The sequence below is a fragment of the Apodemus sylvaticus genome, chromosome 9 (assembly GCF_947179515.1).
Source record: "Apodemus sylvaticus chromosome 9, mApoSyl1.1, whole genome shotgun sequence".
In the NCBI taxonomy this organism is placed as follows: Eukaryota; Metazoa; Chordata; class Mammalia; order Rodentia; family Muridae; genus Apodemus; species Apodemus sylvaticus.
The window spans coordinates 71,520,670-71,538,008 of NC_067480.1; the positions used below are offsets into that span (position 1 = coordinate 71,520,670).

Sequence of the window (17,339 nt, forward strand, 5' to 3'; positions counted from 1 at the left end):
TATAGCAGGCTTCCCCGGTAGTTTCATGCCCAGTTTTCTGAGGAACTGCCAAATTGATTTTCAGAGTGGTTATACCAGCTTGCAATCCCACCAGCAGTGGAAGATTGTTCCACTTTCTTCACATCCTCTCCAGCACCTGCTGTCTCCTGAGTTTTTTATCTTAGCCATTCTGACTGATGTGAGGTGAAATCTTCTAAAATGTCTTTGATTTCTTTCCTTATTTCTTCCTTGATCAAGGTATCATTGAGTAGAGAGCACTGTTAAGCTTCCACATGTATGTGGGCTTTCTGTTGATTTTGCTGCTATTGAATACCACCCTTACTCTATAGTTATCTGATAGAAAACATGGGATTAGTTAGATCTTATATCGGTTGAGGTTTGTTTTGTGACCAATAATATGGTCGATTTTGGAGACGCTACAATGAGGTGCTGAGAAGAAGGTATATTCTTTTGATTTAGGATGAAATGTATTATATATATATACATATATATATACATACATATATATACATATATGTGTGTATATATACGTATATTTGTGGATGGATAGATAGATAGATAGATAGATAGATAGATAGATAGATAGATAGATAGATAGATAGATAGATAGAAAATCCAATTTGGTCCAAAACTTCAGTTAGTTTCACTATGTCTCTGTTTAGTTTATGCTTTCCTGATCAGTCCATTGAAGAGAGTGGAGTGTGGAAGTAACCCACAATTATTGTGTGAGGTGCAATGTGTGCTTTGAGCTTTAGTAAAGTTTCTTTTATGAATGAGGTGCCCTTGCATTTGGAACATAGAAGTTCAGAATTGAGAGTTTTTCTTGGTGGATTCTTCCTTTGATGAGTATGAAGTGTTCCCCTGCATCCTTTTTGATGACTTTAGGTTGAAAGTCAATTTTATCCAATATTAGAATGGCTACTACAGCCTGTTTCCTGGGACCATTTGCTTGGAAAATTGTTTTCCAGCCTTTCACTCTGAGGTTGTGTAGTGTTTGTCTTTGATACAGAGATGCAATTCCTGTATGCAGCAAAATGCTGGGTCCTGTATGGTTAGTCTATGTCTTTTTATTGGGGAAATTGAGTCCATTGATGTTAAGAGATAGTAAGAAATAGTAATTGTTGCTTCTTGTCATTTTTTATGTTATTTTTATGTTTGTGTGGTTATCTTCTTTTAGGTTTGTTGGAAGATTACTTTCTTGCTTTTTTTTAAGGCGTAGTTTCCCTCCTTGTATTGGCATTTTCCATCTATCATCCTTTCTAGGGCTGGTTTTTTGGAAAGATATTGTGTAAATTTGGTTTTATCATGGAATATCTTGGTTTCTCCATCTGTGGTGATCGAGAGTTTTGCTACATATAGTAGTCTGGGCTGGCATTGTGTTCTCTCAAGAGTCTATATGAGATCTGCCCAGGATCTTCTAGCTTTCATGGTCTCTGGTGAGAAGTCTGGTGTAATTCTGATAGGTCTTCCTTTATAAGTTACTTGGCCTTTTTTCTCTTACTGCGTTTAATATTTTCTTTGTTTAATATATTGATGTTTTGATTATTATGTGATGGGATGTATTTCTATTCTGATCCAGTCTGTTTGGAGTTCTGTAGGTTTCTTTTATGTTCATGGGCATTTCTCTTTTTAGGTTAGGGAAGTTTTCTTCTATAATTTTGTTGAAGATATTTACTGGACCTTTAAGTTGGAAATCTTCTCTCTCATCTGTACCCATAATCCTTAGGTTTTGTCATCTCATTGTGTCCTGGATTTCCTGTATGTTTTGGGTTACAAACTTTTTGCATTTTGCATTTTCTTTGACTGTTGAGTCAATGCTTTCTATGGTATCTTCAGCACCTGAGATTCTTTTTTCTATCTCTTGTATTCTGTTGTTGATGTTTGCATCTATGACTCCTGATTTCTTTCCAATGTTTTCTATCTCCAAATGTGTCTCCCTTTGTGATTTATTAGTTGTTTCTACTTCCATTTTTAGATTCTTGATGGTTTTACTAAGTTCTTTCACTTGTTTGTTTGTGTTTTTCTGTAATTCTTTAAGGGATTTTGTGTTGTCTCTTTCAGGACTTCTGCCTGTTGACCCATGTTCTCCTGTATTTCTTTTTTCTCTTTTCTTTCCTTTTCTTTCTTTCTTTCTTTTTTTTTTTTTGAGACAAGGTTTCTCTGTGTAGCCTTGGCTGTCCTGGGACTCACTTTTGTAGACCAGACTGGCCTCGAACTCAGAAATCCACCTGCCTCTGCCTCCCAAGTGCTGGAATTAAAGGCATGTGCCACCACTGCCCAGCTTTCTCCTATATTTCTTTAAGAGATTTTTGTGTTTCCTTTCAAAGGACTTCTACCTGCTGAAACATGTTCTCCTGTATTTCTTTAAGGGAGTTATTTATGTTCTTCTTGAAATCCCCTATCAGCATCATGAGGTGTGATAGTAAAATTAGGTCTTGCTTTTCTGGCGTGTTGGAGAATTTGATTCAGATGGAGCCATGTTGCCTTGGTTTTTGTTGGTGATGTTCTTGCTTTTGCCTTTTGCCATCTGGTTATCCCTGGTGTTAGCTGGTGCTGCTGTCTCTGACTGTGTCTTCTCTGTGCTCCTGAGAGACCTGTTATCTCTGTGTACACCAATATATAAGTACTTCTGAGAGACCCGCTCTCTTGTAGCTGTATTTGGGTATGTAGCTCTGTGGCCCTGATCAACTCTGGGTGCAGGAGGTAATAGGAAGTCTCCTGTCCCAGGCTGTTCCTAGGCTCTTGAGTCCTCAGGGTTTCCGGCTGTTTCCTCTGAGCAGCAGGGCTGGTTCTATTGTACTTCCGGGACCCTAAGAGTTCTCTGGTGGAATTTTTGAGTTCATTTATGTGTACTATCATATTTGCAAAAACTGATACAGTGACTTCTTCTTTGACAATTTCTAGCATGTTGATCTACTTTTGTTTTATTATTGTTTTAGACAGAATTGAAAATACTTTAGTGAATAACTATTAAGAGAGTTTGAATCCTTGTCTTGGTCTTGATTTTAGTGGAATTACTTCAAGTTTCTCTTCATTTAGTTTTATGTTGGCTCTGTACACTGCCTTTATTAATTTTAGGTATAGGCCTCAATTTCCTGACTTTTTCAAGATTTATAATATGAATTGTAGTTTGGTGCTGTATTTTGTCAAAGGCTTTTTCAGCTTCTAATGAGATAGATATGTATATTTTTTCCTTTGAGTTTGTTTGTATAGTAGATTACATTGAAGGATTTCCATATATTGAACCATCCCTGAATCCCTTCTATGAAGCATACTTGATCAGGATGGATGTTCATTTTGATGTGTTCTTGGATTCGGTTTGCTAGAATTTTACTGGGTATTTTTGCATTGATATTCATAAGGGAAATTGGTCTGAAGTTTTCTCTCTTTGTTGTATCTTTGTGTGGCTTCAGTATCACTTTTACTATAGTTTTATGGACTGAATTAAGTAGTAGTGTTCCTTCTGTTTCTATTTTGTGGAGTAGTTTGAAAAGTATTGGTATTAGGGCTTCTTTGTAGGTCTGATAGAATTCTCCAATAAACAATTTGGCTCTGGGCTTCTTTTGGGAAAAGTTGGGAAACTTTTAATAATGACTTCTATTTCCTTAAGGGTTATATAGGAATGTTCAAATGGTTATTCTGATCCTGATATAACTATGGCACATGATATCTAATTTATAAAATCAGAGATTTCCTCTAGATATTCCAGTTTTGTTTAGTAAAGGCATTTGTAATAGAATCTGATGACTTTTTACTTGCCTCCATTTATGTTGTTATGTCTCCCTATTCATTTCTGACTTTATTAATTTGGATATTGGTTCTGTGCTCTCTAGTTAGTTTAGCTAAGAGTTTATCTATCTTACTGATTTTTTTTTCCAAAGAACCAGCTACTAGTTGTGTTGATTCTTCATATAGTTCTCTTTTTTTGTACTTGGTTGATTTCAATTCTGAGTTTGATTATTTCCTGCTGTCTACTCCTCTTGGGTATATTTGCTTTTTTTCTAGAGCTTTCAGATGTACAGTTAAGCTGCTAGTGTGAGATTATTCCAATTTCTTTATGAATGCACTGAGAGCTATAAATTTTCCTGTTAGCACTGCATTCATTGTGTCCCCATAAGTTTGGGTATTTTGTTCCTTTATTTTTGTTAAATTCTAAAAAGTCTTTCATTTCATTCTCTATTTCTTCCCTAACCAAGTTAGTATAGACTTGTTCAATTTCGACATGTATGTGGGCTTTCTGTTATTTTGTTGTCATTGATGGCCAGTCTTATTCCATGCTGTTCTGATAGAATTCATAGGACTAATTCAAACTTCTTGTATCAGTTGAGACTTGTTTTGTGTTCAATTGTATGGTCAATTCAGGAGAAGGTACCATGAGGCACTGAGAAGAAGTATAATCTTTTGTTTTAGGGTGAAATGTTCTACAGACATGTCAAATCCATTTGGTTCATAACTTCTGTTAGTTTCACTATGTCACTTTTGAGTTTTTGTTTAAAAGATCTGTCCATTGGAGATAGTGATGTGTTGAAGTCTCCCTCTATTATTGTGTGGGGTGTGATGTGTGCTTTGAGCTTTAGTAAAGGGTTTTTTATGAATGTGGATGCCCTTGCATTTGGAGCATAGATGTTCAGAATTGAAATTTCTGGATTTTTCCTTTGATGAATATAAAGTGTCCATCTCCATCTTTTTTGATAACTTTTTTGCTGAAAGTCTATTTTATTGGATATTAGAATGGCTACTACAGATTATTGGGACCATCTGCTTGGAAATTTTTTCCATCCTTTTACTTTGAGGTAAAAGTATTTGTCACTGTATTTGTCACTGAGGTGTTTTTCCTGCATGTAGCAAAATGCTGTGTACTGTTAACATACACATTCTGTTAGTCTATATCTTTTATTGGGGAATTGAGTCCATTTTGTTAAGATATATTAAGGACCAATGATTGTTGCATCCTGTTATTTTTGTTGTTAGAGGTGGAATTATGTTTGTGTGGCTATCTTCTTTTGGGTTTGTTGTGAGAAGATCAAGTTTTTGGTTTTTCTTGGATGTAATTTTCATCCTTGTGTTGGAGTTTTCCTTCTATTGTCCTCTGTAGAACTGGATTAGTAGAAATATATTGTTTAAATTTAGTTTTGCCATGTAATATCTTAGTTTCCCTATGTGTGATAATCGAGAATTTTGCTGGTTATATTAGCCTGGGATAGCATTTTTTCCTCTTAGGGTCTATATGACAACTGTCCAAGATCTGCTGGCTTTTAGAGTATCAATTGAGAAGTCTGGTATAATTATGATAGCTCTGCCTTTATATTTTACTTGAACTTTTCCTCTAACTGTTTCTAATATTCTTTCATTGTTCTGTGTATTTGGTGTTTGGATTATTATACGATGGGGGGATTTTTTGGTCAAATGTATTTGATGTTCTTAGGCTTCTTGTGCTTTTATCAGCATCTTTTTCTTTAGGTTAGAGATCTTTTCTTCTATAATTTTGTTGAAGATGTCTACTGGCCCTTCTAGTTGTGAATCTTAGCTGTCTTCTATACTTCTCATTCTTAGGTCTGGTTTTTCCATTGTGTGCTGAATTTCTTAGGTTTTCTTAAGTTATGAGATTTTTGCTTTTTGTACTTCCTTTGACTGTTTTGTTAATGTCCTGTATGGTATCTTGTATGTCTGTGATTCTCTCTTCTATCTCTTGTACTCTATTGGTGATGCTTGCATCTGTCAATCCTGCTGTCTTTCCTAGGTTTTCCATCTCCATGATTGTCTCCCTTAGTGATTTTCTTTATTGTTTCTATTTCCATTTTTAGATCCTGGATGTTTTCCAATTACTTCACTTGTTTCATTGTGTTTTCCTGTATTTTTAAGGGATTTATGGGATTCCTCTTTAAGGGCTTCTACTTGTTTACCTGTGTTCTTCTGTTTGTCTTTAGAGGAAATATTTATGTTCTTCTTAAGGTCCTCTACCATCTACATGAGATGGGAGTTTAGATCAGAATCTTCCTTTTCAGGTTTATTGGGATATCCAGGGCTTGCTATGATATGAGAACTAGGTTCTGTTATTGCCAAGTAGCATTGGGTTCTGCTTGACTCTTGCCTTAGGATTATCTCTGGTGTTAACTGTCCTTGCTGTCTCTGACTGAAGCCTGTCCTTCCTGTGATACTGGTTATTTTGGCCTTTTAGGGTATGGCTATTTCTGGGTGGGTGAAGGGTTCTGTTGACCCTGATCTGTGAGCCTGACTGTGTCAGAATTCCTTGAGGTCTTTATGTCTCTCTGTGTGGACAACATTGGGGGAACTGGAGCACAGGATATGCTCCTGAGCAAAAATGAAACCTGGTAGAAAAGTGTGTCTCTGGTTGGGTGCATGGGGAAGTTCCTTCCTCTGGGACCCAGGAAGGGTTCCAGTTAGGTCAGATACTGTGGCAGGGGTTGGGACCTCATCTGTGATCCTGGGATCTCAGAACTCCTGAGGTCATGTTGTCTCTGTGTATGGGTATGTTGCGGGGGAGGAGGTTGTCGATCACAGGATCCACTCCTTGGTCTAGACTGGAACTAAAAGGAATATGTCCCCAGCTGGGCAGGACTTCCTGCCTCTCCTGTGATGCTGAGTGTCAGTCAATTATTTAAAGTTAAACTGTTTGTCAATTATCATTAAAATGACAGAAAACAATGATATTTTTCATAAAAGCATGAATCAAGCAGCATCTAGCCCAGGTGTTAATAGAGAAAGTATCTTCTGTGATCTCTTGTGGCCCAACCTTCCAATGCCATCATTATTACCTGAAAAATGTTGTATTTTGAGATTCTTCAATAACAATTAATAAGTCTCTGCTTATAGGATTAACCTGGTTTCTGGTACAGATTTCCGAAGTTTTCTACATTCTTCAAAAAGACCTCATAGTTGGGTCAACTGTATTAATAGTCCCACTTCTTAGTACCAGCTTCATTTTCTATTTTATGCTATGCACATATGTGTTTGTCTTGTATATCCATATCACATACTCATACAATGGGCGTGGAGACTAGAAGTCACCAGATCCACTAGGACTGGAGCTAGAACTGGTAGTGAGCTGCCATGTGGATTCTGGAAATTGTACCTAGGTCTTCTACAAGAGAAAATACTGCTCTTAAACACTGATCCATCTCTTTGGCCCCTCAAATTCAGTATTAGTTATACATTTGACCTTGATATAAATTACATAACTAAAAGCAAGTCACAGAAAAATGTGTTTGTATTACCTTATGGTTCCAGGGACAAAGTTCATAATTATGGAACACTATTGCATGAGGCAGTCAGAGATGATATATCATATCTCATCTATACACAGACATCAGAAGCATGAAGAAGGTGGTATAGCAAGGTTATAAACACTCAACAGTTTCTCTTAGTTATGTCCTTCCTTCAATAGTGTTTTTAATACCACAAAGAGTGAATAATTGAATATCTGAACTCACAGAAAATATTTCTTATTCAAATCACTACTGTTTCCCTTTTTGGTTATTTTTAATTTACATTTCAAATGATGTACCCATTCCTGGTCTCCCCTCTGCAACCCCCTAGAAATTATTGCTTCCATACCAAAACCATAATTTACCCAAAAATATATTTCTCAGCTTTTTTTCTATTCTACTATTCATCCTTTTGATACATTCATCCTCATCATTATTCTGAGTATTTTATAGGGTATTTCACTAGTAACTGCTGCCTACTTCATAATCCATCATGATATTATTTTACAACACACATGCAGTGATTTTATTGATATTCATGATCATTATTCTTCACTATCAACTTGAATGGATTTAGAGTAACACCTGTGAACATGTCTGTGAGGATCTTTGAGGTGGCCCTTATGTGGAGAAAATATACCTTGAATGGGAATAACAAGACTCCTCAGGCTTTAATTCCAGACTAAATAAAATGGCAACAAAGAATAAAACTGGCTTAATCCTAGTATTCATCTTTTTCTGCAGGCTGGCTGCTTATGTAATATGAACAAATACCTCGTATCCATGTGAACAAATCTTCCTGTTATCAAGGACTGCTTCCCAACCACACATTATAAGTCAAAATTAGCCATTCCTTCCTTAAGTTGCTTTAGATACATACTAAAGTGCTTGGAGACATAAGAAAAACAGTGACTGAGGGAGAATTGAATTAAGTTTTATATGTTAAAGGAAAAAATATGATCTGTATATTAGTTTAGCCAAACAAAAAACAAAGGATATTGATAGGTAAATTTGCAAATTAGTCTGGCAGTAGAGACTTTATAGTAAAGAGAATGAAGTATGCTCGATGAAAGCAAAAACAAAATTTCTCTTGATTTACAGATATTAATGAGTGTTTATTGGAAGAACTGGTATGCAAGGATGTGTCATACTGTAGAAATAAAATTGGGAGTTACATATGCAGCTGTGTAGTAAAATATCCTTTATTCAACTGGGTAGCTGGCATTATTGATATTGATCACCCTGATTGTTATGGTAAGTATATCCATTTTTTCAGCTAAGCAAAAGGAGGTGGGTTGGTAAAGCTTGTGGCAGCTACAACACAGAATGCTAGAGTTATTTTTGTATTTTCATCCATTTTTTGCTGTTCTATTATAATCCAATCACACTTAATCTCTAGGATCAAATAACTGCTTCCAAACATATATCTTCCAGATCTGTCTCCAATGAAATTCCTTGATCCCTTTACAGAAGTTTATAGAATTTTTTTATCTTGCACCAATGCCACATTCAGTTCCCATGCCAGTTTTTTTTTCAGAGTAAACTTAATCAGTTCATGCTAATACTCCCAAGACTTCCATCACATGTGACTTAATTCTACAATAATAAGAGATCAGCTTCTTAAGACCCAGAATACATTTTATTGCTCAAGACATGTAGAATACCACACATCAAATGATACTGCTTCAGTCAGTGGCATGCAATACCAGATGTGAGCTCCACCTTATGAAATCAACCTTAATTTTCAGTAGTCAGATATACATATAACAGATATGTCATGTATCAATATGGCATGCAGGATTTATAATCAAGAAAAAATTTTGACGACAATTTTCTTCCACAGAGAACACTTTACATCTCACCATTTTCAAATCTACTAAGGATTGGATTCTAATCTGTCTCAATTTGATTTCTCTATGTCCTTTAGCTAGCAATTTTGGTGTCATTAGAAATATGGTTTTATCATTACGTTCTGCCATCCAACCCAGAATATTGGGAATAAGATTTATGATTTCAAAGATTATGTATTTCTATAGCAAATAATATATAGGGGGTCTTCCTATCTCTGGCACAAGGATTTTCATACATAGTTATTTTCTATTCACAATAAGTCTTTTTTTTTCGAGATGCTTTATAAATTTGTAAGATACTCAAGAGTTAGTGTTACATAATGAAACATTTCTAATGTTGTACATAAGACCACAGATGCCTACCAAATTTCATCACAATTAAATTCTATTTGTTTATGAAAAAGGAACCATTATTAAGGCCCATCACAATGTGAATGACTTCATCCATTCTATAAGTTATTTCATCAAAACAGCAATGCCAGTATGGCACCATTCAAGGAAACATTATTCTTTGTTGTTATCCATTGCCTTTTATGTGTCCCTAGTTACCGTCATTTATCTGCTACACTTTTGTGCATCTCCACTCATCAGCCCTGATGCTCAGCTCCCTTAAACTGTGCCTTGTGCTGGCAGAGGATTCTAAGTTCAAAATGCTCTCAACCAAAACTATGGTTCTTACCTGTACACTAGGTACACCTGGTTTGTCAAATGGCCCCAGGCTGAGTAAACATTTTTCCACTACCTGTGAATTATATACAAAGCACGTAGGGAAAGATCCCTTCTTCAAATGAAACTTAACCTTTCTTTTCCTGAACTGCTGTTTGGCCTTTTACGGCATCTAGAAGCTTATTAGCTTAACAGTTGGCTTTCTGGTAATTTCTTCTCTAGGAACTCTACCTTGACATCAAACTTGCTACATTTACCACCCAGTATCCTTACACTTCTGTTTGATTGCTTTGCCTTTTTCTCCTATTATTGATTTCTTTAACATCTTAGAAGCTAATTTATAAGTCAGAGCACATCACTCACATCACCTAAAACTTCTTTACCTTATAAATGATTTAAGTTATTATGCAGCTCATCAAAGCCATTAGAGGACCACATCTGGCCCAAGCCACCTAATCACTCAACATCTTTCTGAAATTTATGAATAATGTCTTATAAGATGCAATTAAAAGGATATTAAATGCTACCTCTTTAATGCCCAGTTTCCTCAACAGTGTCTGCCCTTTTATTGTCTTTCAATCAATATGTTAATGAAAACTTACCTGCTGATAGATCTCACTAATGTATTTTACGTGACATCCATCAGAAACTTTCTTTAGTATGTTTAGATTATGTGGGGTTTTTGCCACAAGGAGGAATAGTAAATCATACTAATATTTTCTTAGTTTTTAGAGCATTCAAATTGATCATGTCCAGTAGGATGTCCCATTGCCTAATTAGCAAGATTATAAAAAGAAGTTTTGAAATATGCTTGTTTGAAAGTTTTTGTCAATTCATGTCAGATGTAGAATGATCTCTGATTATCATTATTTCTAGTTTCTCATATGCAACTGTTCATAAAAGTGTTGACTGTCTATGAATTGTGGATTTCTCCTTTGTTTTTTTTTTATTGGAAGTCAGAGCTAATGCAGTCTTCTTTCATTTTAGCCAACTATCTTCCAGTCATCAACATATTTTTTTCTGAGTTCCAAGGTTTTACATCTAAGAAAGGGCCACTTGCAAACTCTTTCTCAGTGTTATTCCATGTCTATCTGGCCATGTTCTTTATGGGAAATCACATATCTCACTGTACAAAACAAAGGCTATAAAAGTGATGACTCAGACTGCTCAAGGTCTCATCTCATGTGTGCTCATATGTGCTAATTTCAGGTATTGTAATGTATTTTTTACCCCATCAGCACATTGATGGACATTCCTACACTGGATTGAATGACTCCAATCAACAGTGGGGACTGCTGAGATATAACAAATAAAAGATGGCCACACTGTGTTTCTATCTATGGAAACCCCACTCTTAGACAGCTTATGCTTTGGTATTATTCGACCTTCTAACAAAAAGAAAGTGATACCACAAGTAAACTGAGAAAGCATATCATGCCATACTATATGAGGAAAGGAAGTCATTTGGGATTGCCTTTGTAGAAATCCATCCTCAGAAATCCCAGCTACTGTTGTGTACCACAAATATCTATCACAGGAGCCATATAACTGTTCTTTTTCAAATCATTTTGACTAAGTTAGTACCATTTGACATTTACTGGATCGTATGAACAAGTTCTCTATCCACTAAAGATACAACACTATTGACTACTAAGACAATTCTACTCATGTCTAACTAACTGAGCCAGTGAGTTGACTGGAGCTACTTACAAGAGCATCTTTGAGAAGTTACTAATAACAGTATGGGTTCTTCAAGACAATTATATCAAAAAGCCCACACGGCATGCATTTCAACTCTCTGCAGACAGAGCTCCTTAAAAAAAATTTTAGGCAGCTCAGCAAATCTAACTGTAGCTTTCCCCTACAGCAATAGTTACTTCTTGCATAACCAAGAAAAAGAAGCATAGTAATCTTGCAGGTTTAATGAGAATCTCGAGCCTTTTGAGTCTGTTTACTTAAGTTCCATTGGGCCTTCTCCAACAGAGAATATTTCAGTTCCAAGGAAATAGCTGCAGATCAACAGTACAATTTCATGTCTAAATCTTAATGCAATAAAAGCATGACTTAGAACACATATAACAAATACTAAGAGAGTATGAATCCTTGAGGGTTTAGTGAGAGGTAGGGAGAAAAAAATATATAAGAAAAAGTAGCAGGATATATGAACAAAGACCATATGCATATGTATTATAAATAAAAAGAAATAACTTTTAAAAATCCAGTTTAGTACATATTTAACATTTTAAAATGTATTTATACTTTTGGGGGGTGGATTTATTTTGGAAACACATTGTTGAGAACTTATTTTGAGAATACATTATTAACACTTTTTTCTCTCTCCCAACTTCTTAGATCCTTTCCTCTCCTTATCCATGCAAGTGTATGTTCTTATTTCCTCTTAAAAAAATAACAAAACAATTCAAGAAAGCAGCATCAAAAATAAAAATAATAGCATGGATGGGCTGTGAGGCAATCAGAAAATGATCAAACTTGAACACATATAAACCAGATGTGCTTTTCCCATATCTGATGTAAATCTGACTTTTTCCAGTGAACTACAGCAAGAAAATAGAATCAAAAACAAGTGTTTTGGTGAGTGGAGCAATGTTTTGATTGGGAAGCATCTAGTCTGTTTTGATGGGTTGTTCTCTGCTTAAGTGCTACACCAGTTCACTATAGTTATTATGAGAGAGTATTGCGTATCCCCTGTCTATTTTGTCCTCTATTCTGTGTAAAGCTGGAAAAAATGGCAAGTTTTGCTGCCATGAGAATTAACTACAATATTATGTCCAGGAAAATCGAGAAACTTTAGGGTGGATGCCATATATAGGGTATCTTCAGCTGTCACTCATAGACTTTCACTAAGTGTCAAAATGCATCATCACTCAACCCATAGCAGAGGGACTAACATTGTTAGCTTCTGGAACCAAACAACAAAACTTAATAACCTACATAATTGCAAATATGTGTTTGAAAGGATGTACTGAGTGAATATAAATCCAAAGAGGATGTTGCAAAAGGGGCTACCATGCTACTCCACCAAGTGGAACTTCACATCTTGAATGAAAACTCAGCTACACCAAAAAAGGATGAAAATCCTTCATGGGATATAGGTAAGAGATTGAAAGTTGACTTACTACAGTGCCATAAAGAAGAGTGGGATATGGAACACTCATAGACTCTGAAGCATAAAGCTGTTGTTTCACAGAATTATATGTTTACGATATGAACATCTCAGGTGAATAGCAATCTCTGTTCAAAAAAAGAAAGTGTTCAAAATCATAAGTGATTTAATCACATTTCATCTCTATGTCAGAATAGATCAAGTATGAAAGATTTACTTAACCTGGTAGAGCATTGGGTTACATTTTTCCACTTGAGTTTGTAGATATGTGCTATGTGTAATGAGACAAAATATAGTGATTCTATCAGAAGGTTTAATATAAGGCAGATAGATTATGTATCATGAGCTTCTTTTCAAGGGAAAACCAACAGTAATTTATCTCTTACAACTTACTCCACCACCTAGTTTCTAGAATCTTAGATACAATAACATTAGTCTGTGAATTCAGTTATACATAAATAAATTGATGATGTTACAGGCCTCAAAAAGAATCCCAAATACCATAGGTCATGATACTTGTTAGGAATTTATATATCCTTACTTGTTCCAAGTGTATACAGTGCAGAACATTTTGGCTGAAGCTCAGAAGAAGAATATCTAATACTCTTCGCTATCCATTTCTTGCATATGTTAATGTTAATGCAGCCCTATAAAGCTCCTATTCTCCTGTCACATAAAACAACTGATTAACTCTCACGATCCAAACAAGCACCTCTCAACAGCCAGAAAATTGATGTCAAGATCTTCAGCATATGGGCCTTATCTTGAGGCATTTCAAAGTCAAAGGTTTAATGACAAGTGGATAAATCATCCTCTAAGTGATTTCAACTTTTTCAGATTGGGTAAAGTGTGTAAAATCATATACTAAAATAGAGAATTCTCAAGCAAGATTATTATCCTCATCATCATTGTCATTATCATCATCGTTGTTGTTATTATTCATATGTGAGGTAAAACTCATTTTTTTTCATGGCTTTCAGTGTATGAAACTAAAAGGTGCAAGACGATGGCTCTTCTAGAAGCTGGCAACAACACAATGAAGGTTGACTGCACTAGTGCTTTCAAAGAAAACAAGAATGGAGGTGACATGTTTATGATGATCATTTTCTCCTCTCGCAGTGAATAGGACAAGAGACATATATTCATATTTTGCAAGGGATCAGAATTTTAAGATTAGGTTAAAAAAAAAAGATCATCCTTGAATACTGATTGGGCAGGCATGGAGATGAAGTTGAGTAACTGTCATAAGGACAGCATATTTTGCAATATACTCTAAAATAATGACAGATGTGTACTTCTGTATTTGAACAAGGACAGGCTTGTCACATTTCAGTATGATCCTCTGTCATACTGATATTAAATGGTGCCAAGCAAGCATTTCGTTGACCATCATTCCTTTTGAGATTCATTCTAAAAATACTTTTAAAAAAGCATTTACTCAATTTTCTTCTATCTTGGAAAACACATATTTGTTGTCATATCCGTTTATCTTTTCTGCATGACTCTGTGTCTCTCTCTGTGTGTGTGTGTGTGTGTGTGTGTGTGTGTGTGTGTGTGTGTGAACATAGGAATAGATATTGTGCTGAACAATAGACACAAATGCTTCAGTTGAACTTATGATTCAAAAATAGTGAGCATGCTGCATTTGACATAATCTTCAATAAATGCCTGGAAAAAGAAGGGGGTGTCAGAGAGAAAGAAACACAGAAAGAAAAATTAATAGAAACAACTTCAAGTAGAAAGATCTGGTCAAATCTTTAAAGAGTGTTATTGACTCTGTAAATTTCCGATCACTCAGAATTATTCTGTGCAAAGTCAAAAAGGAGAATGTACTAAAAATGAGTTTATTTTAAAAGTGGAGTAAACGATGCCAGAGGTGTTGGCTGACATTAGTCTAAAACAGGAGGTTGTTCAAAGCCTGCCTGAAGCACTGCTCTCTGCTTTGGCATGACTACTTTTATTGCTTATATTTTATAACACATTTATCAGCCATTCTAATTCCTTTCATTGTGATTAATATTCTTAAAGGGGTAGAAAATATGTAGGCTCATTTGTATTAGTGATGTAGTGCTGTTCTGACCTGAACTGCCTAACATCCTTCACAAGATAGACTCATTTTTGTAAGGTATCTCTACACTGCTATTGCAGTTACTATTTGAATAGACAAATGGTTTTAGACAAATTTACCTGTATTGTGATTCATATCCTTTAAGGAATGTGTGAAATATAGGATCATCTGTTTCAGTAATAGAATGCTGTTCTCATTTGAACATCCCAACATGACTCAATAGATAGACCCCCATCTTTAATTTTTTCCTGGAAGCTCCTCACCAGTATTGGACTTAGTCTTTGACTAGACAAATGATTTTAGAAACTGATTTATTTTGCCATAATAGGTAAGCACTAATAGAATCTAGATTAATATATACAGTGCTAATCAATTGTATTCTGGGGGTTGTAAAGCAATTCACTATCAAAAATGTTTTTAAAATAAGTTTGCACTATTCCTTAATTTTACATGGGATTGAAAAGTGATTTGTACAATATGATAAAATCTACACAGCCAATCAATGGACAGAAGCTGCTGGCCCCTGTGGTTGAATTAGGAGAAATCTGGAAGAAGCTGAGGAGAAGGGCAACCCTGTAGGAGGATCAGGAGTGTCAATTATCCTGGACCCCCAAAATCTCTCAGAATTTGTAACACCAACCAGACAGCATACACCAGCTGATATAAGACCCCCCAATACATATACAGCAGAGGACTGCCAGGTCTTGGTTTAGTCAGAAAAGATTCACCAAACCCTCAAGAAACCAGAGGCCCCATTGAATTTAGAGATCTGATGGGGTGGGGGACAGGAGGTGAGAAATACTTGTGGAGACAGAGGGGAGGGGAGGAGGTATGAGAAGTGTAACAGTCAGAGGATAGACCAGAAGGGGAATAAAATCTGGAGTTTTAAATAAACAAACAAACAAAAAGCAACCAACAGGAATAATTGGAAGTTGTATATTTAATTTGTATATATTAACTTCAAAATTCATGAAGATGGAAAGAAATGAGAGGGAAATAGGAGGGACAAGTGAGTTGGGATAAAGATGAAATAAAAAAGATGAAGTTTGAAGGGAGATATAAGACCAAAGAAATGCATGAATAAACATAAAAGACTGCAAATGAAATGAGAATAAATTAAATAATTATATAACCTTGAGGGAACTTGAGGTGGCATTGCATATTTCCTTAGTCCACTTGTTCTTTAGAGCACAGGTAATCATTTTTTATAACACGCATATGATGCAAGATATTTCCTATCCATTCACATTGAGGCAGTGAGAGACCAGTGATTGGAGGGGAGAGAGGAGGAGGAGCTAAGGGAAGTGAGGGGAGGAAGGAGAGAGAGGTTCAGTGGACTAGACAACTGAACTGTAGAAAGGTAGAGGCAGATATGCAGATGGCTTCAAACATATTCTGTGTTTTAGACAAGTTATAAATACTGGGATAAGACTTTATCAATGTAAATTGGCATTATATAATTGGAAGTTTTATATACATAAAGATATTTGGTTAACTATTTAAGTTTAAGAGTCATACTTTACCGGATACTTGGAAGAAGTGATACAGAGGCCTGGCAGAGTGGTAGTCTCTTTAAATAATTACCTACACACACACACACACACACACTATTTTGTATCAGGTTGACAAAATTTCCAAGCACATAATGTGTATTGCATACATATGCACATACACATATACATGTATATATACATATACAAATATATACATATGTACATATAGCTATACACATATGTGTGGATATGGTGCATGTCTGAAATTCCATGCTTATCTATATGTATAGTGTGTTATACAATTTAAGGGATACATATGGGTAAATTTAGTAGATGTATTATATTTACTTCATGATAATGTAAGTCATTTGTGTAAGCCATTGTTTAATCTCCAATAAAATTTCTTTTATTTTATCAGGTGAAACTGCAGTGGCTTTTATTGCATATAAGTCTCTTGGGAATCTTCTAAATGGATCCTTTTTTAGTAACAAAGAAGGATTTCAGGAAGTAAAATTGAACTCTCACATTGTTAGTGGAGCCATTCGCTCAGAAATCAAACCTAACCTATCTGATCCTGTACTCCTGACTTTACAAAATACTCAGGTGAGTTTATTCTCAAAGCATCATTTAAAACACAATTAGGATTTGATTTTATTTCATGTGCTTGAGTGTTTTGGTTGCATGGACATTTCTGCAACATGGGCATATAGTGGCCAGGGAAGTCAGAGAGTATCAAATTGCCTATAGCTGGATTTCCAGAAGGATATGGGAATGAATGTGGGTGCTGAGTAAGAAACTTGGATAAGTAAAAAGTAAAAGCAGTGAGTTCTACTTAGTGGTGAGAGATCGTCCCTTCGGTGCAGTCTGAAGGGTTTATTAAAGTTAGCAGACGGGTCTGAGATATCATGGTGA

General features: G+C 35.5%; 1 protein-coding gene across 1 annotated transcript in view; it reads left to right on the forward strand.

Annotated features, from left to right (window-relative positions):
- The window catches only part of LOC127692310 (adhesion G protein-coupled receptor E4), a 101,121-nt gene that overhangs the window by 30,628 nt on the left and 53,154 nt on the right, over positions 1-17,339 (forward strand). Inside the window, exons 5-9 of the mRNA XM_052192523.1 lie at positions 8,328-8,480; positions 12,294-12,334; positions 12,720-12,855; positions 13,847-13,948; positions 16,846-17,030. Coding sequence (XP_052048483.1) covers positions 8,328-8,480; positions 12,294-12,334; positions 12,720-12,855; positions 13,847-13,948; positions 16,846-17,030 — 617 coding nt within the window. The remainder of the gene's footprint in view (positions 1-8,327; positions 8,481-12,293; positions 12,335-12,719; positions 12,856-13,846; positions 13,949-16,845; positions 17,031-17,339) is intronic.